The sequence below is a fragment of the Sciurus vulgaris genome, assembly GCF_902686455.1.
Source record: "Sciurus vulgaris genome assembly, chromosome: 10".
Classification (NCBI taxonomy): Eukaryota; Metazoa; Chordata; class Mammalia; order Rodentia; family Sciuridae; genus Sciurus; species Sciurus vulgaris.
In genome coordinates this window covers 139,959,001-139,978,600 of record NC_136470.1, presented here as the reverse complement: position 1 = coordinate 139,978,600, position 19,600 = coordinate 139,959,001, and the positions used below count along the sequence as shown (strand labels likewise).

General features: G+C 50.5%; 1 protein-coding gene across 3 annotated transcripts in view; it reads left to right on the top strand.

Annotated features, from left to right (window-relative positions):
- ARHGEF26 (Rho guanine nucleotide exchange factor 26) overlaps nt 1–19,600 on the top strand; it is a 109,241-nt gene that overhangs the window by 60,478 nt on the left and 29,163 nt on the right. For all 3 annotated transcript variants that reach the window (XM_079100511.1, XM_079100510.1, XM_079100512.1), the window contains exons 6-9: nt 3,774–3,926; nt 6,522–6,651; nt 9,400–9,474; nt 15,181–15,270. In XM_079100511.1, coding sequence (XP_078956637.1) covers nt 3,774–3,926; nt 6,522–6,651; nt 9,400–9,474; nt 15,181–15,270 — 448 coding nt within the window. The remainder of the gene's footprint in view (nt 1–3,773; nt 3,927–6,521; nt 6,652–9,399; nt 9,475–15,180; nt 15,271–19,600) is intronic.

The following is a 19,600-nucleotide window of genomic DNA, read 5'->3' as shown; positions in this document are numbered from 1 at the left end:
ACCTGTTGATGTCTTCAAGATTTTCTATTTTGTTGGAGTATAGATTTTCAAAATAGCTTCTAATTTTGTTTTGTATTTCAGTCGTGTCTTGTGATATTTCCTTGTTGATTCTGAATTTTAGTAATTTGGGTTTTCTCCTTCTCTTTGTTAGTGTGGCTAAGTGTTTATCAATTTTGTTTATTTTTTCAAAGAACCAACTTTTTATTTTGCCGATTTTTTTGATTGTTTCTTTTGTTTCAATTTCATTGATTTCAGCTGTGATTTTAAATATTTCATGTCTTCTACTACTTTTGGTGTTGTTCTGTTCTTCTTTTTCTAGGGCTTTGAGCTGTAGTGTTAGGTCATTTATTGGTTGATTTTTTTTCTTCTTTTATTGAATGCAGTCCATAAAATAAATTTTCCTCTAAGTACTGCTTTCATAGTGTCCCAGAGATTTTGATATGTTTCTTTGTTCTCATTTACCTCTAAGAATTTTTTAATTTCCTTCCTGATGTCTTCTGTTATCCATTCATCATACAATAGCATATTATATAAGCTCCAGGTGTTGGAGTAGTTTCTGTTTTTTATTCTGTCATTTATTTCTAATTTAAGTTCATTATGATTTGATAGAATACAAGGTAGTATCTCTATATTTTTGCATTGCCTAAGAGTAGCTTTGTGGCATAAAATATGGTCTATTTTAGAGAAGGATCCATGTGCTGCTGAGGAGAAAGTGTATTCACTCTTTGGTGGACGGTATATTCTATAAATGTCCGTTAAGTCTAAATTGTTGATTGTGTTATTGAGATCTGTGGTTTCTTTGTTCAATTTTTGTTTGGAGGATCTGTCCAGTGGTGAGAGAGATGTGTTAAAATCACCTAGTATTATTGTGTTGTGGTCTATTTGATTTCTGGAATTGAGAAGGATTTGTTTGACTTATATAGATGAACCAATGTTCGGGGCATTGACATTTTTGATTTGTTAAGTCTTGCTGATTTATGCTTCCCTTAAGCAGTATGAAATTTCCTTCTTTATCCCTTCTGACTAACTTTGGCTTGAAGTCCACATTATCTGATATGAGGATGGATACTCTGGGTTTTTTGCTGAGTCCATGTGCATGGTATGTTTTTTCCCATCCTTTCACCTTTAGTCTGTGGGTATCTCTTCCTATGAGATGAGTCTTTTGCAGGCATAATATTGTTGGATCTTTCTTTTTAATCCAATCTGCCAGTCTATGTCTTTTGATTGATGAGTTCAGGCCATTAACATTCAGCATTGTTATTGAGATATGATTTGGATTCCCGGTCATTTGGCTCATTTATTTTTTTTTTGACATGACTTTGTTTCTTCTTTATTTGGCTGTTCCTTTAGGGTACTTCCTCCCTTTGCTGATTTACATCATTGTGTTTCATCTCTTCCTCATGGAATATTTTGCTGAGAATGTTCCGTAATACTGGCTTTGTTTTTGTAAATTCCTTTAGCTTTTGTTTATTATGGAAGGATCTTATTTCATCATCAAATCTGAAGGTAAGTTTTGCTGGGTATAAGATTTTCTTTCAGGGCTTGGTAAATGTTGTTCTAGGCCCTTCTAGCTTTTAGGGTCTGGATTGAAAAATCTGCTGATATCCGTATTGGTTTCCCCCTGAATGTAATTTGATTCTTTTCTCTCACAGCCTTTAAAATTCTGTCTTTATTTTGTATGTTAGGTATTTTCATTATAATGTGCCTTGGTGTGGGTCTGTTGTAATTTTGTATATTTGGAGTCCTATAAGCCTCTTGTACTTGGTTTTCCATTTCATTCTTCAGATTTAGGAAATTTTCTGATATTATTTCATTGAATATATTGTTCATTCCTTTGGTTTGTTTCTCTGTGCCTTCCTCAATCCCAATATTTCTTAAATTTGGCCTTTTCATGATACCCCATAATTCTTGTAGATTCTGTTCATGATTTCTTACCATCTTCTCTGTTTGGTCAACTTTGTTTTCAAGATTACATATTTTGTCTTCAATGTCTGAGGTTCTGTCTTCCAGGTGTTCTATCCTATTAGTTATGCTGTCTATGGAGTTTTTAATTTGGTTTATTATTTCCTTCATTTCAAGGATTTCTGTTTGTTTGTTTTTTTCAGTATCTCTAACTCTTTATTGAAATGATCTATTGCTTCCGTATTTGGTCTTTTGTCGATTGGTGTGATCATTTAATGCCTGTATTTGCTCTTTCATCTCCTCCTTTGCTTCCCTGATGGTTTTAATTATGTACATTCTGAACTCCCTTTCTCACATTTCTGCTGCTGTGCTGTCATTGGATTTTATTGCTATACCATCTAGGTTTGTTTGGGACATTTTCTTCTCTTGTTTTCTGATATTGCTCAGGTATCTACCCCTCTAGTAGTGAAACTCTGGGATATTACAGATTTCCTCTATTGACTAATATTGTCTCTGTAGATTTCCAATAACTCACCTCTTAGCCTTCAGTAGCCTGAAGTCTTGGAGGAACTTGATAACGCGGTGCTCCTCTAGGAAGCTGTCCCACTAGGGTTGGCGGCCTTCAGGTGGCCTGTCAGTGGGCAGAGGTGCCTCCACTTGTTGACTGATGGTCAGTAAAAGGGGTCTAGACTGCAGACTGAGGCACGTCTGGTCTGGGCCCGTGACTCTGGTTCTACTCTCCTGGTGGGAAAGCCTTGCCCAGCGGGGAAGACTTACCTGGTGGAGAAATTTCTCTGGGCAGCTCTCCTCCGAGAAGTTCCCTTAGATCCAGAACTGCCACCTGGACTGGGAAGCCCTCCTCTGTGATGTTCCCAGGGGTCCTGACCTACCCTGGGCTGGGGGGCCTGGCCCTGTGAGGGACTCCCTCGCTGAGCGGCCCTCCTCTGCTATGTTCCCTGGGGACCGGAACTACCGCTTGGGCCTGGACCCTCATTCCGCATCCAAGCCTCTGGCTCTGTGGCCCTCCTCTGCAATGCTCTGGTTGACTGGGTTCTCGGCTCCAGTGGGGGAGTCTCACTGAGCCACTCTACTCCTCGAAGTTCCCTGTGTTTTGGGACTACTGCCCCATCTGGGGAGCCTGACCAGTGGGAGAGACTCACCTGGCGGTCTGAGTTGGTCCCGAGTCTCTCAATACCTCCTCTTCTCGACTCCTGGGTCTTATCAGAGGTCCTCCTGCCTCCTGTAGCTGCCTCAGGAAGGGAGCCACCTTCCAGTGATGATGGCCACGCCCTCAGGAGTCATTCCAAATGCCTGCACCTGCCTGGAAAGCAGCCTCTGGCTGCTCCGCAATGGCGACAGACCTTGGTGTGGTGGTCAGGCAGGGTTGCTCAGTGATGGTGTCTGTGCTTGGCCTGCTAGCTGGGCGGGCTGGGTGCCCCCCTGGTACCTCCACGATGCAGGTGGCCTGACTCACCCGGCAGCTCACTCCACGACCTTGGACTGTTTTTAAGGCATTTATCTTGGTGTTTTGTTGATGTGCATTTCAGGATAATAAAATAGAAGCATGAACTCCCTCCTCTGATTCCTGGTGGATTCTTGAAAAATGGTGACATCCGCAATTCCAAAGTGTACCTGAAAGCACGGAAATGCTGGGATTATCTGTGTTTTAAAGCCAAGTATTTGGAGCAGTAGAGCCTTTGTAGGATACATTTGCATTGAAACAAAATAGTCACGTGGTGTTTGTTCTTCCTTTTGGCACTTTCTGAGGTGGTTCTCGTACTGTGGGTGTTTTACATCACGCGCTACGTGAGGTGGCCTGCTCCCTGTTACAGAAAGCACGTGAAAGAGGGATGAACGCTTTTGTTTTTCAGATTCTTTACAGAGTTGGAAGCGAGACATCAGAATAACATCTTCATCGACGACATAAGCGACATTGTGGAGAAGCACACGGCGTCCACCTTCGACCCCTACGTGAAGTACTGCACCAACGAGGTCTACCAGCAGCGGACGCTGCAGAAGCTGCTGTAAGCCCCGTTGCAGCCGTGGGTCGCCTTGCTCATCAGAGCAGAGTGACCTGGTCCCTGAGCGCCACTTAGAAACGCCTCCAGGGAGACTGTGAGAGGGCGACCTGGAGGCCTGGTCTGGTCTGTGGGCGCTTTCTCTCCAGAGCACTTAGGATTTCATAGTTGGCCACTGCCCTTGGGCTGTCCTTGGGTTCGGTGTGTGTTTGTTTTCCTTAGTTGTTACAAGGCAAAGCTTGGGTCACCCCCTAGTTCTCTAAGGGTAACCCGCAATGCCTGGCTTGCCTGGGGCCTGGATCTGGTTCTTAAGCGGGTGGGACAGAGGCTGGGCCTGGGGGGCTGCCCTTCAGGGGCTCTGTTCCCAGACAGCTGGAGTAAGTGCTTTATAGGAGCCCGTGACTCCCTTCCACCCTCGTCCAGGTACTGGAGGCTGAGGAGGCAGGGAGGCTGTGAAGGAAGGAAGTAGAAAAGGTGTTCTTGTAGACCACAAGCTTGCTGGAGGAAGGGCCGGACCTCACCTGCCTGCCACGCCTCCTTTCTGTCCTTCCAGCTGCCCTGGCTTTGCTGTCAGAGGGCTGCCCTGGAGTCCGGCAGCGTCCTGGGTTTTACTTCCAGGGCAGTGTTTGATCGGCAGCAGCTGTGCGTGATAAGGGCGCACGCTCCTCGCTGTAGCCCAGCGCGGGCCTCCTGGATGGTGCAGTCCTGTCTGCTCCGGGGTCGTGACCAGCCCAGAGCCCTGCCAGCTCTGTGGGGGTGTGGGGTCTCCCTGCGGGGAGATCTCACTGCAGGGCTGCGTGGAGCAGTAGCCAGAGGCCCTGTGTTGGTGAGAAGGACTGATCGTGCCCTGTCCCCTCACCGCGCTGAGACGCTCACAGGGCAGGGTGCACGGCGAGCAGCTGCAGATGGGGTCTGTGGTACAAAGAGGGGTTTGACAGTGGAACTGGGGCTGTAAGTCCTTGTCCTGGGGCTGTCCTGTGCGCTGCAGCATGTTCAGCAGCATCCCTGGCCTCTGCCCAGCAGATGCACAAATGTCCCCAGACCTGGTGGGAGGTCCCCTGGGGGACGGACACACGCTCCTCTGGTTGCCCTACAACTACGGAATGCACATTCACGTTGAGAGCAAAGCCCTGAGCTCGGGCTGACTTCAGCGTGCCTTTGGTTTTGCAGGATTTAAGACCTGTGGTCAGTTCCTGCTCTACGTTCGGTGACTCCGTATAAGGATCCTGTCCAATCTGACTGCTGCCCCGTGGGGTGCCCACGAGGCTGTGTTTTCAGGGGCTCCGTTGTAGTTGGTGTGCATGGAGGTTAGAGCTTCACTGGCACACGAGACACACCTGGAACCTCTGAAACCAAGCACACCAGGCCTGGTCCCTCTCGGACCATTCAGTGGGACCCCTGGAGCATTGGGGAGGGACAGAGACCTGGGGGAGGGTTTGCTTTTAGCTTCCCGAATCTCTTAAAAAACTCCTCACCTCCAGGAAAGAGAAAACATTTCTGTGTAATTTAATTTGTCATTCTAGGCATTTCCCAGTTTATTTTAGTAGCCTTGATCTGAATCACCTGATTTTCAAACCTTTTTATTTTTATTTTTTTCATTTTTGGTACAGAGGATTGAACCCGGGGCACTTAACCACTGAGCCACATCCCCAGCCCTTCTTATTTAGTATTTTGAGACAGGGCCTCGCTAAGCTGCTGGGTGGCTTTGGACTTGGGATCCTCCTGCCTCAATGTCCTGAGCACTGGGATCACCGGCGTGGTTCTTTTTATTTATTCGGAATCATTGCCCCATCCTGCTTTCTGGCTCCTCTTCTTTCATTCAGAGCATGACTGTAGGGAGTCCAGTTGTGCTTCCCCACCTGCTGCCCCTCCCCTGGGAAAGGCAGGTGGCACTGGAGGCTGTGGACCTCCACAGGGGCACGAGGGGCAGGAGGGGCGCACAAGAGCCCTGGCTGAGTCAGCAAACCTGGGTTTGACTCCGCTCCTGCTCGGCCCAGGTCTCTTAGGCTTGGGAGAGACACCCTCTGAGCTCCCTTCTCTCCCTGGGTTCCCTTCTGGCCTATAAAAGCCAGCTGGGCGGGTCTTCGAGGTGGTGTCTGGGAGCAGCTTGCCAAGTCTATAAAACCCTGTTCTTCAGCAGAGGAAGAGGGGTGTGTAGCTCCGGGGGCCCGGTTTTCTGTATTAGAAAGAGGACCTTAGGAAAGGGCCGGATTCCAGCCCGACCAGTTCATCCTCCTAGTGGTGGTCTAGGGCCAGAGGAGTGGCTTCAGGGGATCAAGCAGGACAGCTGTTCTGGGTACGAATTTATATTTGACGCGTTCGCTGTCACACTGCTGTGCCCGCCTCATCTCTGTTCCAGTTCTGTGAACAGCATTAACAGTGTTGTTGACAGTGTCACCTGACACCACCGCTGATACTCAGCCATGAACTATGAGGAGCAGAGGAGCCGTTCTGTGGGCCTGTGTGCTGTGTTCATGCTGTTCTCGTGCACTTCAGTCACTGGGAACGTGCGGCCGTCCTGGTATTTTGTGATACGTGTTCACTCGCTCCCCGCTGGATAAGGCGAGGTTTTGAAGTTTGTCTTTGTCTGTTTCCTCTCAGAGCCACCAACCCGTCCTTCAAGGAAGTGCTGTCGCGGATCGAGTCCCACGAAGACTGCAGGAACTTGCCCATGATCTCTTTCCTCATCCTCCCCATGCAGAGGGTGACCCGCCTTCCCCTGCTGATGGACGTAAGACCTGATTTGTGGCCTGTCCCCTGGAGAGCTGTGCTGCTGTAAACCTGATTAAGGAGATTAGCTTTATTGCACTTAAATTGAGGTGTATTCCTCTGTAAAACCCCTAATCCCACGAGAAAGTGCTCTTGTTGGAATGGCTCGTGTTTGTTTCTCTGGACGTTATCTTTAGTTTATTCCTGTGCCATCACCTGGTGCAGTTTGCTTCCATTACCCACCTTCCCAATGCTTTTGAAGTGGGGACAGTATTGGCTTTTTGAAGTCCAGAGACCTAGTTTCTGTTTCTGGCTGAGCTGAGCGTGGGACCTTGGGCAAGTCACTCGCTCTGTTTGGGCCTCAGTTTCCTCAGCTTGATCACTGAGGCCCCTCCCATCTGGATGTTCCAGGTGCCCTAGGTCTCCCACGAGGCATAAACATGCCCCTGCCTTGCGTGGCACGGCAGGTCTGGAAGCTCAGCCTCCGGGCGTGTCAGGCAAGAGTTCCTCTGGGAGCGAAGCTGGGCATGCTGGTAGTGAGCACCAGCTGCAGTGGGCCAGGGCAGAGGCCTGCACACTGGGGCAGGTGGGCGGTGGACAACAGCCAGCTCAACACAGGCCCCACCTGACCAGTGGGCCAGGAAGTGTCTTATTCTAAGTAGAACAGGTTGTCAGAAATCTTTAAAATTGGGTCATCGTGTTGATATGATACCCATGTTTACATATTTGTAAACCCACTGACAAAAATACAGCAAAAAAATGATTCGAGTAAGGTTATGAAGCAGATTGCATCTTCTCTATTCCCTGTAAATTCTGCGATGTTCCAAAGGAACGTGTGACCTTGAAAGGTGTGGAAGAGTGTGAGCCGGGTCACCTGCTGACTCTTGTGGGTCTGGGAGGCTTTGTCAGTTCAGAATCCACGCGCCTTCTTTTCTGGGTTCAGCTCCCTCTGCACTTTGCACCCCTCCCTGTGGCCCATCAGTTGGGCTTAGGACCTTGCCTCCCGCACACACAGCCGTGCGCTGCTTAATGATGGGGCGGCATTGTGAGAGGCAGGTGGGGCGCAGATTCAGTTGCAGTCTGCACCCCGAGCCGACCACAGCATCGCTGGATGGTGCGCCTTCTAGGACCACTGTCTCACTGGGGTCCTGTCTACCCAGGGCATTACGTAGCCTGTGACTGAGCTGCAAAACCTGAAGTTTTGAAAACCACGTTGATTGTTTTTAGATCAGCATTTTTTATGTGTAAGGACAGAACATAAACTGGGTTATCAAAACCAAACTTCAAGACGATTGCTTGCCTAGAATGGAACTCCAGAATGAAACAAACCATTTTTGTACAGTGCTGGGTATTTCTGCCATGATTGCCTGGTGGGTCTCAGCTTTTTGGGGTCACGGACCCCTTTGGGGTTCTGAGTAAAACTATAGTTTTCCTTCCCAGAAATTTCCTATCTGTACAGATTTTTATATGAAACTTGCGTGTTTGGGCTCCACCACAGGCACACACACCAGGATGTTTCATCTTGTTTTGTAGCCACTAGTAGGCCATGAAATGGATTTTCAAATCACAAGCCGTGTTTGAAAAAAGAGGCAGAATGGAATATGAGGTTCAGGATGTGCACACAGCTCAGAATGTGGTCAAATATTGTTTCATCCAAAAACCTTGTTCCACGCATGTGCACCTGTGTGCTGGTCCCAGGGCAGATTTACTTCTTACGGGGGTCGTGGTGAAACAGTACAAGACCTTCACGTAAACCCAGTCGGTGCTTCTCCCATGGAACAGTCTGACACCTGACTTTCTGACTTCCGTGCCTGGCGCTCATATTTCAGGTCCTGAGGGCTTGTAAGTTACCACACTTTCCACCCTGCCCAGTGCTGCAGACCTCTTCTGTCCGCCATGTGCAAGAATCAGGCGAGGTGACTTGGGCAGATTCTAGACATACTTAAAACATCATCTCTTTGATTTTACTTCGTTTGGAAATTTAATTAAACTTGTTAACCGAGTGGAACATTTCCCTCAGTTAACATGGTTCCCTGGACTTTGATTATGTATCGTTTCAAAAGTTAGAAGTACAGGGTGACTATCTCCTATCCAAAATTTCTTGGGATGAGACGTTTCAGATACTGGATATTTTTGGATTTTGGAACAGTTGCATGTGTACCCTGAGGTTACGGGGTGTCTATTCATGCTTCCTGCACACCTTCTGCACCCAGACTGAAGATGGGTCCATACAGTATTTTAAAAAACGTCACACATGGAACAGTTTCATGTTGTGGACTCTTCCATCCTGGCAGCGTATGTTTGTGTATGTTGGAGCGTTTAGGATTGCAGTTTTTCAGGTTAGGCTTCTCAATTCGTATTTCAGTTTACTTTGAATCGACCCTCCTCACATTTAGTTTCACCTCTGAACTAACTTGTACTGTATGCAGGCGCTTAAACGGGAACTTTCCATGAGTTTTCATTCAACCCTTGCTGCAACCTGGAGACGTAACGGACGTCACTCCAGCTTGACAGGAAGAGACTGCGGCTCATGCCGACTAACTGGCACAGGGCTGGCCCAGAGTGTGACACCAGGCTGTCTCCTGTGTGGCCATTCCCTGGGCTTACCTGGATCCTGTGCATTTAGAGTTCCTTGGCTTCTTAATTGGGTTCTCATGTCACCCTTGTCCATGGTGCTGTGGGCGGGCTGAGCGTCCCGTGAGCAGAGGGTGGAGCGCTGGTTTGCTTTCCTCAGTAGATCAGGCGGTTGTCTGTTTCTTCTTCCTCGCAGACCATCTGCCAGAAAACCCCGAAGGACTCCCCCAAGTACGAGGCCTGCAAGAGAGCCCTGAAGGAAGTCAGCAAGGTGAGCACTCGGTGCCTGAGGAGCAGCGTGTCGGCCACAGGCTGGTCCCTTCACTGCCCTCTACCTGGCCTTCTTGGCCTGGTTGGCAAACAGGACTGTCCGCTGTGCTCCTGCGAAACTGGCTCTCGCTGCCCAGATGGTCCTGGTCGGGGCGAGCCGTCTACTTCCTGGTGGTAATGGCCATTGAGCCGTTCTCTTCCTCAGCAAATATTTACTGAGTATCAATGACTGTGCCGGGCACGATGCCAGCTGCTGAAAACATGGCGATGAGTGGCATGGATGTGGCGGCTTGGCTGGCATGTGTGCAGTGTGTAGAGGAGGATGGGCAGGACAGGCCGTGGCCAGTGTCGGGCAGGCAGGCGCCGGCTGAGGTGAGCCCACAGCCTGCCGCCAGCCAGGGCTTGGGAGGGGCGACCCAGGGCCAGCAGGTGATGCAGGGCTGAAAACCCAGGCCAGGGAGAGCCATGGAGCAGGTGGTACAGGGCTGGCACCGTGTCACCTCGAGGACCCGGTGCCCAGAGGATGTGGGAGCCAGAGTCGTGCGTGTCAAGGTGACTGGGGACAGGACCAGGAGAACCCAGTGTGGCTTTGGCTGTCCTAGATTAGGCAGGAGGTGGGTGCAGGTGGCTGGGACCACCTGCAGGTGGGCACGGGTGGGGTCAGAGGTCGGGGCAGCCGGTCTCTGGCTGGGCAGCTCACTCGCCCTCCAGCAGAACGGAGGCCAGAGCTGATGAGTTCCACGTCGCATGTGTTGTGATTGAGATTCCATAAAACACACAAGTTGGGTTAAGGAGCAGGGCGGGACTTGAGAGGAGGGGCCCAGACTGGACGTGGGTTTAGGGGTCGTCAGCGCCTGGGCAGGTTGGGATGTCGGGAGATGGGGGGTTGCCCCGTGGGTGGGTCGGGGAGCTGAGCCCTGGAGCACCCTGTTCACAGTCCTGGGAGGGGAGGGAGCCAGCAGAGGGCAGGGAGGGCTCGCAGCCTGGCCGGTGGCAGGTGGCTAGATGGTTACCCCCCTGAATCTCCTGGAAGATGCGTGAGGCGAAGAAGCGTTCCCTGGGCTGTCACCAGGTGGGCCGCGTCCCTGGGTGGGTGGGGAACCAGGCTGGAGTGTGTTGAGCCCTGTGTGGGAGCTCGCCGTGGCCGCCGGCCAGCAGGGGTGGGCTGCTCTTTGAGTCAGGGCTGCAGTGAGTGAGAGCTGCGGCCGAAAGGGAGTTGAGGACTTGTTTTTCTTTATTCCTTTTCTTTTTCTTTTATAATACTGAGGATTGGACTCGGGCCCTCGACCACTGAGCCACATCCCCAGCCCTATTTTGTATTTTATTTAGAGACAGGGTCTCACTGAGTTGGTTAGGGCCTCACTAATTTACTGAGGCTGGCTTTGAACTCATGATCCTCCTGCCTCAGCCTCCGGAGCCACTGGGATTATAGGCGTGCGCCACCGCGCCCGGCTTGCTTGTTTGTTTAACAAATCATAAAGCGCAGGTACTGTTCGCTGCCCCTGGGAACGTGCAGCAGAGGGGAGGCAAGGGAGCGTGCAGTGTGCCCTACCAGCTGGTCCTGGAGGGCAGAGCGTGGGCAGTGTCCCCAGCTCCTCCAGCCAGGTGCCTGGCCCGAGCTGCCACTTTGCTGTGAAGTCCTGCCTGTCAGCTTTAAACAGACTCAGTGTTCTACTTATCCAACTCCTTTTAATTATGCTCATAAAATTGTGGGCCATTTTTCTAGCATATCAGTTTTATATGGAAATCTATGGGCCGCTGAACTTCCTCTCCTGTGCTACCATGTCTTACCCACTCCTGGGGACAGGAAGCTCAGCCTGACGCTCCTTACCAGGTCCCACATCTGGCAGGGCTCTGTCGGGACCCCCGAATCTTCTGTGCCCTAGAGCAGTGGGGGCTGGGGTCTCCGGAAGCTATAGGCAGAGTGACAGACTCTGCTTGGTTGTCACTGAGAGGTTGAGAGAGAAACCCACGCAGAAGAGACAGGAAGGCAGCCAGAGCTGCCTGTTGAATTGAGTAGCAAGGTTTCATTTTTCTCAAGATTTACGTGGAGTTTTGGAGCCTGTTCCTTAGGCCCCTGGCTCGCTCGGCTTGGTCCTGGTACTTTTAAGAAACCCTGGCATATGGTGTCGGCCTGCAGGTTGCCAGAGCACGGTTCCTCGAGTGTCTGGGAGGGTGTCCGGCGGAGGCTGGCCTGGAGATGGCCTTCTTCCTAGGGCAGCGTCTCTGAGCGTGAGTCAGCACTGTCAGCTCTACACCCGTCTCCTGGCAATGAACGGGCCTCCTTAGCACTGCCAGCCTGAGACTTGATTCACTTTACACATGAGGGTTTTATGGGCCCTGGATAAACAACACCAGGAGTTTCAACAGGAAGAGTGGATATCTGGAACATTTGTGGGTCTAAATTAAAATGTAGGCGTTGTTTGCTTTCCTGGATATCAAAGAAATTGGAGATTTCCAATATTGCCGTTTAGAGAGTTCATTTTGGGATGGTGAGGCCCAAGTTTTTAGAACCAGACTGTACTTAAATCCCTGAGGTAGGTCTCTGTGGGCAGTTATTCATTTTTTGAGGGGGGGTTGCCTTTTTGGTATTTAACATACCGATGCCTTAATCTGCATGGAGTAAAACCTCGGTGGGCATGCCCACGCGTGCCACTGAGTTGGCTGTCTTGGGAAGACTCACTGACCTCCTCAGACAGCTCAAAACCAAGAAAGATGTTTCCATCCAGTGGAAATGTGCTTCCTGCCAGTTTTCTGTTTGCATCCTGGGGTGCTCAGGGCTCCCCGGGGATCTGATCTGATGGTCCCGCTGGCCCTGGGCGCCGTGCTGTGCAGGGTGGTCTTTCTGTGGCACCGAGTCTCCTGGAGAGTTACTCGCTCCCAGGAAGAACGGCTATGGGAGGAGCTGGGCTGTGGCTCGGTGGCAGAGCGCTTGCCTGGCACGTGCGAGGCCCTGGGCTACGTCCTCAGCACTGCTGTCAATAAATTAATGACACAAAGGTCCATTTGCTAAAAAAACATTTTTTAAAAAGGAGTATCTGCTCCGATTCTCATCTTTCCAAAATTCCGCCCACGTTCGTGGTGGCTTTGTTCTGGGCCCAGCGTCAGGCAGGCGCTCTGATCTGCTGCTGGCACGTTGCTTCAGCCGCTCACAGAAGGTGAGTTGTGTCCTGAGCTCCGGGTGCCTGGGCTGTGCTGCCCGGCAGGTGAACGAAGACGCTCAGCCGAGAAATGGTGGATGGCAGCCGGATCTCCCGTGTCCCGGACCTGGGAGCGTCCCCTCGTGCGGGAGTGCTGCAGAGTCGCCCGCGCCGGATGCCAGTCATGCCGGCTCGGGAGGCAGGGGAGTGTCCCTGAGGACCCGAGGGCTTTTCTTTTCCGCTCTTCAGTGCTGCTTCCAGGAACAGGTTTCATGTTTAAAAAGCGAGTGGAGTCGTCAGCGCGTTCTGGGAAATTTGGAGAATTTAAGAGCCAGAAAGTGAGAAGCACCAGCAGTGGCGGTTCTGAGGTGGCCGTTGCCATCCCGCCGTGCGGCCTCCTGCTGGGTGGACTGGGGAGCCGTGGACGGTGTCGCGGGCGCTGGAGGATGGGCTCATCCTGCGCGGCGCTGGCCCAACGCCATCCGGTCGCTGGCTGCGCTGGCTGTGCCCACCTCACCTCGTCAGTGCCGAGGGTGGCCCTCTGGGGAGGAGGACATGAGACTTCCTTATTTATCTTATTTACTTTGCGGTACTGGCCCGGGACCCAGGGCTGCTCACCACCCAGCCCTCTCTCTCATGTTGAGGCCGTCCCGCTCGGTTGCCCAGGCTGGCCTGGAAACTGCATCCTCTCGCTTCTGCCTCCTGAGCTCTTGGATGACCACCAGGATTTCGAGGCCTCCGCGGGATGCCCGGAGCCTGGTGGAGAGGCCTTTGCCCACCACGCCCGAATCTGAAGGGGTCGGCGCTGCTCTGCTGCACACGTGCCACCACAAACATGCTCCGTGCGAATTCGATGAAGTTTTTGTTTTAATTTCTTTACTTGCGGTGCCGAGTGTTTTTCTTTTCCGTGCATTAAACCTAAAACAAAAAAATGGAGTGAAGCAGATTGAATAGCAGCTTGGCAGGTGCTGAAGGGAGGTCTGGCTTTGATACACTGAGGCGGATCTTAATGAAAACGGCAGGACGCGTGTGTCCAAATCAGCACTTGTCCCTTCCAGGGGCACCCTCCCAACGCCATCCGTGACCTCATTGCTTAGGACGCCTGGGAGCTTTCCTTTTCTAACCGCCCCCAGGCTACCTGCTTCCTCAGGGTCCCCCTAGTGGGGACAGCTTCATCTTCTGCTGGTGGATTTGCTGTTTGGAAGTTTGAGGACTAAGATGGTGACCCACACTTAATTGTGTCATTTTCTTACATTTACAAAGTGTTGCCAGATGCGGTGGCCCTCACCTGTAATCCCAGTGGCTTAGGAGGCTGAGGAAGGAGGATCACAAGTTCAAGGCCAGGCTCAGCAACTTAGTGAGAGTCTTTCTCAAAATAAAAAGGACTGGGGATGTGGCTCAGTGCTAGAGCACCCATTCCGTGTGATTGGTGTGCGTCGTGCACCTTCCAGGAAGTTAGGAATCCTGTACAGGATGTGCTAAATGAACTGCTCTTTTTCAATGAATGATGCACTTATCAGGGGAACTGTTTCTGTGTTCGTTGGGGCTGCTATGACAGAAGGCCCCTCCCTGGGTTCTCTTTCATTTAGTTCTGTATTATTAGTATTTTATTTTTTATAATGTGCCCATATTATTTACCCAGCAAATCAGTAGCATTAAAAATAAAATTCGCAACCTTTATTATTAACAGTCACATGGATCTTCATGGCCAGGGACCCTTATATGGACCATTTTTTCAGATTTTCCAGTTAATAAAGAGTTAGGAATGAGAAGTTTGCTTTGATGTGGACTAGAGAATCAGTACGCATCAGGTCCTTGCAGAGCCCCGTGGTGGAGGTTCAGGGCTGCAGCTAAACTCACTTCCTTCGCCCGGCCGTCCTTGGCGGCCTTGGCCATGAGGCCCCTGAGGCCTCCCTCCTCACCCCTTTCTTCAGCCCACTCTGCACACAGCCTAGATTGATTCCCCTCTGAAGCTGGTGGTCTGGTTCCTGCTGCTCTGGTCTGGCAGTGGGTAGGGGTGCCGCATGGGGAGGTTGGGTGGAGTCAGGTGGGGTTCCCAGCATAGAGATGGGGAGGAGGGGACCTGGAAGGGTGGGATGTGTGGAGACCAGAGTGTGTAGGGACACCTGAGTGGAGCAAGTGTGCGGCAGCAGAGGCTGTGTACACCTGACATTTTTCAGGACTTTTTGGTTTTTTTTGGTGGTATTTGGGATTGAACCCAGAGCTCTACCACAGACCTCCAACCCCAGCCTTTTTATTTTTTGTTTTTTTAGAGAGGTGTGACTGAGTTGTCCTGGTCTTGAACCGGCCATCCTCCTATCTGGGCCTCCTGAGTAGTTAGGATTCCATGGTGCCCCACCGCGCCTGCCAGGGGCCTTCTTCTCCTCCTGTCCTCTGTCCTGGCCACACTACTTCCGACTTAGAAGTGCGTCTTTACTGTGTGCGGCTGTGAGTTCTGTACCCATGGGAGGGCGTCCTGGCCTTCCCAGGGGCTCATCTGCTCCTGGGAGATCTGCATCGGAAGTCAGCTTCTGCCTGGACCTCCTAACCCCCTGGTTCTGTTCCAGCTGGTTCGACTGTGCAACGAAGGAGCCCGGAAGATGGAGCGGACGGAGATGATGTACACAATTAACTCCCAGCTGGAATTTAAGATTAAGGTACCTTCGCCATGTTAATTACTGTTTTTGCTTTTATCTTATCAAAAGAGGGACAGTTGAGGGCAGCCAAGGGAATAGGAGTTTGCTTTTCAAAGAAGGGCCGTATATTCGTAGGAGAGGCTGGTGCAGGGACCAGCCTCGGCAGTGCTCCTGCGTCTCCAGACAGAGCGTCTTGTAAGGGGCGCCCCGTCCCAGGTGCCACACCTGGGGGAGGGGTAGTTGAAACAGTGGAATTCTAGAGTTGAAATTAGATCTGTCTAATATTCTCAAAGTGTCCTGCGCAACAGTGGTGCCCCACAAGCTGGGTCACTATTTATTTTTAAGTTCATTTTTCTTCCATAGCTTGTTTTGGACCTGTGCTGCTGTCCTAGCCTGTCCGATGCTGCTCTTGAAGGGATGAGCGATGAACAGAGAAGAGAGTGACAGTTGATGGCAGATCTGGGTCAGGGCCCTTCTCTGTCGGCTCACAGGGGGGTTCTTAATGGAGGAGAGGGCTCGCAATTCCTAATTAAGCAACCGACCTTGACTGGCCAGGTGTTTTCCTAGAGAGTTTCTAACTCAGGCAGTGGAATATAGCCATCAGAGCTTCATGGGGCTCTGCAGAAAGCAGGCTCTCTGCCACGTCAGTTTTAGGACCTCTGATTATTGCAGTTACACCTTTTTTATTTTATCAATGAGGACAGTGAAGCCGGAGAGTAATTAATCATCACCAGAGTCACTAGGCTAAGGATGGTAAAATCAGGGCTAGGGTCCAGCGTCCAGGCACCCTGCGTTGCAAGGTGGAGTGAATTCTTCTGCTGTAACCCCGACGGCAAAGACATAGGGGCGGAAATACGGCGCAGTAAAGGAGACGATGGGTTAACTCAGACCCCTTGGAAACGCTGCAAAGTACTAATTAGAAATATAGCATCTTAGGACCTTGTCACCCAGGACAACAGAGCCATTGCTCTTGAGTTCATTTTCAACATAATAGAGAGGTTCCCAGAGGCCAGGTGATTTGCCCACATCCTCACAGCAGATTTCCTGAGCAGCAGGAGCGGGTAGGGCCACTCGGGAGCCACGGGAGCGTTCTCATCAGGGAAGGGACCAGCAGACGTAGTTCAGAGGGACAGCCCAGGGTCCTGGGACAGGCCTGTCCAGCCCACTCCAAATCCAGAGGTCATTAAAAGAGAAGATGCTCATTTCATCTATCTGAAAATTAACACAATTTCTCTGTAAAGGAAAAAATAAAGAGCATAAAAGGTAGAAAGGTAAGTAGCAAACTGGGAAAAAAATAGTTGTAACTCGCAAATGAAAGACATCGTATCTCCATTATATAAGATCTGTGTGATAAGCAGAAGATTAGAAAATTGCAAGTTAGAACGAATGAAAAGATACTTTACTTCACTCAGGAGAAAAATCACCAGTTGAAATTAGGCTAATGAATTCCAGCTTTTAGATTTATACATGATCCAAAACTTAAGAATATGTGTTATTGGTAAGGTTATAGAAAAGGCCAGTTTTGCATGTTGCTGGGGGAAAAGATTGTCACAACCCCTGTGGTGAGCAGTTCGGAAAATACCATAAAAATTACAGATGCAAGTTACTACCACCCAAAAGTTGTACTTCTAAGAAATTATTCTGTACTCACGTATTTTTACAATTAAGTATACAGTTATTGTAGTGTTTGTAACAGCCAGAAGGTTGGACACATTCCCAATATCTATCAAAGAGGAATGAATCAATAAATTATAGCACACCGAGATAGTGTAATATAACTTGACTTTCAAAGAGAGAAATGAATGGGGGTACCCATATGGAAAACTATCTTTACACATTATTATTACGTCTTATACACACACACACAAACACATGTGCGCGCGCGCACACACACACACACACACACACAGCGAAAAAAATAAGATTTAGATGTTGAAAAAAAATAAATTTATAGTGCCTAAGAAATATTTGGAAAGGTCCAGAAGGAAGTAGGATCAGTCATTAGCAGTGGAGCAAAGGTCAGTTGGGGGGTGGGCAGGTGGATAAAAAAGGGGAAGGAGGATTTTCACTAATACTTATGGTACCAGACTTTTATTTATTTTTTTAAATGGACATATTGAAAGCCATTGTCAATTTTAGGAGTTTTGGTGGAAATATGGTTTTCCCTACTGGAATATGATGTGTCCTTAAAGATCAGTTAGTTCTTAAATATCAGCTAATTGATAGAGCTCAGTTGGTAGAGTGCCTTCCTTGCATGCACAGAGACCTGGGTTCAAGCCCCAGCACTCCCCACACACAAAAATCTAAACCTCCTTAGGTGTGGTGGTGCATGCCTGTAATCCCAGCAGCTCTGGAGGCTGAGACAGGAGGATCGAGAGTTCAAAGCCAGCCTCAGCAACTCAGTGACGCCCTGTCTCTTAATAAAATATTTTAAAAGGGCTGGGATGTGGCTCAGTGGGCAAGCGCCCTTGGGTTCAATCCCTGGTACAAAAAACAAACAAAAAACCCTCTTTCTTTCCCATCCCTCAACTGAGAGCAACCTAGGGGCCATGTGCACTGAACTGCTGCCCTTGGTCCATCTGTAGGTGAGGTACACCTGCAGGGCCCTCTGTCCCCAAGAGTGGCAGCCCCTTGACAGACTAACCTGCTGTGACCTCCCCTCCTTGGGTGCTGGTGTTGGCTAAGCACTTGCAGGAGCGAGCTCTCCCGCTTCCTCCCTTCTGCCCTCTCTTCCTCCATCCCTCCCTGTGTCTCTCTCCCTGTGTCTCTCTCTCCCCCTCATCTCTTCCTCCATTCCCCCCGTGTCTCTCTCCCTGTCTCTCTCTCTCTCTCCCCCTCATCTCTTCCTCCATCCCCCCTGTGTCTCTCTTCCTGTCTCTCTTTATCTCTCTCCCCCTCATCTCTTCCTCCATCCCTCCCTGTGTCTCTCTCCCTGTCTCTCTCTCTTTCTCTCTCCCCCTCATCTCTTCCTCCATCCTTCCCTGTGTCTCTCTCCCTGTCTCTCTCTCTTTCTCTCTCCCCCTCATCTCTTCCTCCATCCCTCCCTGTGTCTCTCTCCCTGTCTCTCTTTATCTCTCTCCCCCTCATCTCTTCCTCCATCCCCCCGTGTCTCTCTTCCTGTCTCTCTTTATCTCTCTCCCCCTCATCTCTTCCTCCATCCCTCCCTGTGTCTCTCTCCCTGTCTCTCTTTATCTCTCTCCCCCTCATCTCTTCCTCCATCCCTCCCTGTGTCTCTCTCCCTGTCTCTCTTTATCTCTCTCCCCCTCATCTCTTCCTCCATCCCCCGCGTGTCTCTCTTCCTGTCTCTCTTTCTCTCTCTCCCTCATCTCTTCCTCCATCCCCCCCTGTGTCTCTCTTCCTGTCTCTCTCTCTTTCTCTCTCCCCCTCATCTCTTCCTCCATCCCCCCCTGTGTCTCTCTCCCTGTCTCTCTTTATCTCTCCCCCCTCATCTCTTCCTCCATCCCCCCGTGTCTCTCTTCCTGTCTCTCTTTATCTCTCTCCCCCTCATCTCTTCCTCCATCCCTCCCTGTGTCTCTCTCCCTGTCTCTCTCTCTTTCTCTCTCCCCCTCATCTCTTCCTCCATCCCTCCCTGTGTCTCTCTCCCTGTCTCTCTCTCTTTCTCTCTCCCCCTCATCTCTTCCTCCATCCCCCCCTGTGTCTCTCTCCCTGTCTCTCTTTATCTCTCTCCCCCTCATCTCTTCCTCCATCCCCCCCTGTGTCTCTCTTTATCTCTCTCCCCCTCATCTCTTCCTCCATCCCTCCCTGTGTCTCTCTCCCGTCTCTCTCTCTTTCTCTCTCCCCCTCATCTCTTCCTCCATCCCTCCCTGTGTCTCTCTCCCTGTCTCTCTCTCTTTCTCTCTCCCCCTCATCTCTTCCTCCATCCCCCCGTGTCTCTCTTCCTGTCTCTCTTTATCTCTCTCCCCCCTCATCTCTTCCTCCATCCCTCCCTGTGTCTCTCTCCCTGTCTCTCTCTCTTTCTCTCTCCCCCTCATCTCTTCCTCCATCCCCCCCTGTGTCTCTCTTCCTGTCTCTCTTTATCTCTCTCCCCCTCATCTCTTCCTCCATCCCCCCCTGTGTCTCTCTCCCTGTCTCTCTCTCTTTCTCTCTCCCCCTCATCTCTTCCTCCATCCCCCCCGTGTCTCTCTTCCTGTCTCTCTTTATCTCTCTCCCCCTCATCTCTTCCTCCATCCCTCCCTGTGTCTCTCTCCCTGTCTCTCTCTCTTCTCTCTCCCCCTCATCTCTTCCTCCATCCCCCCGTGTCTCTCTTCCTGTCTCTCTTTATCTCTCTCCCCCTCATCTCTTCCTCCATCCCTCCCTGTGTCTCTCTCTCTGTCTCTCTCTCTTTCTCTCT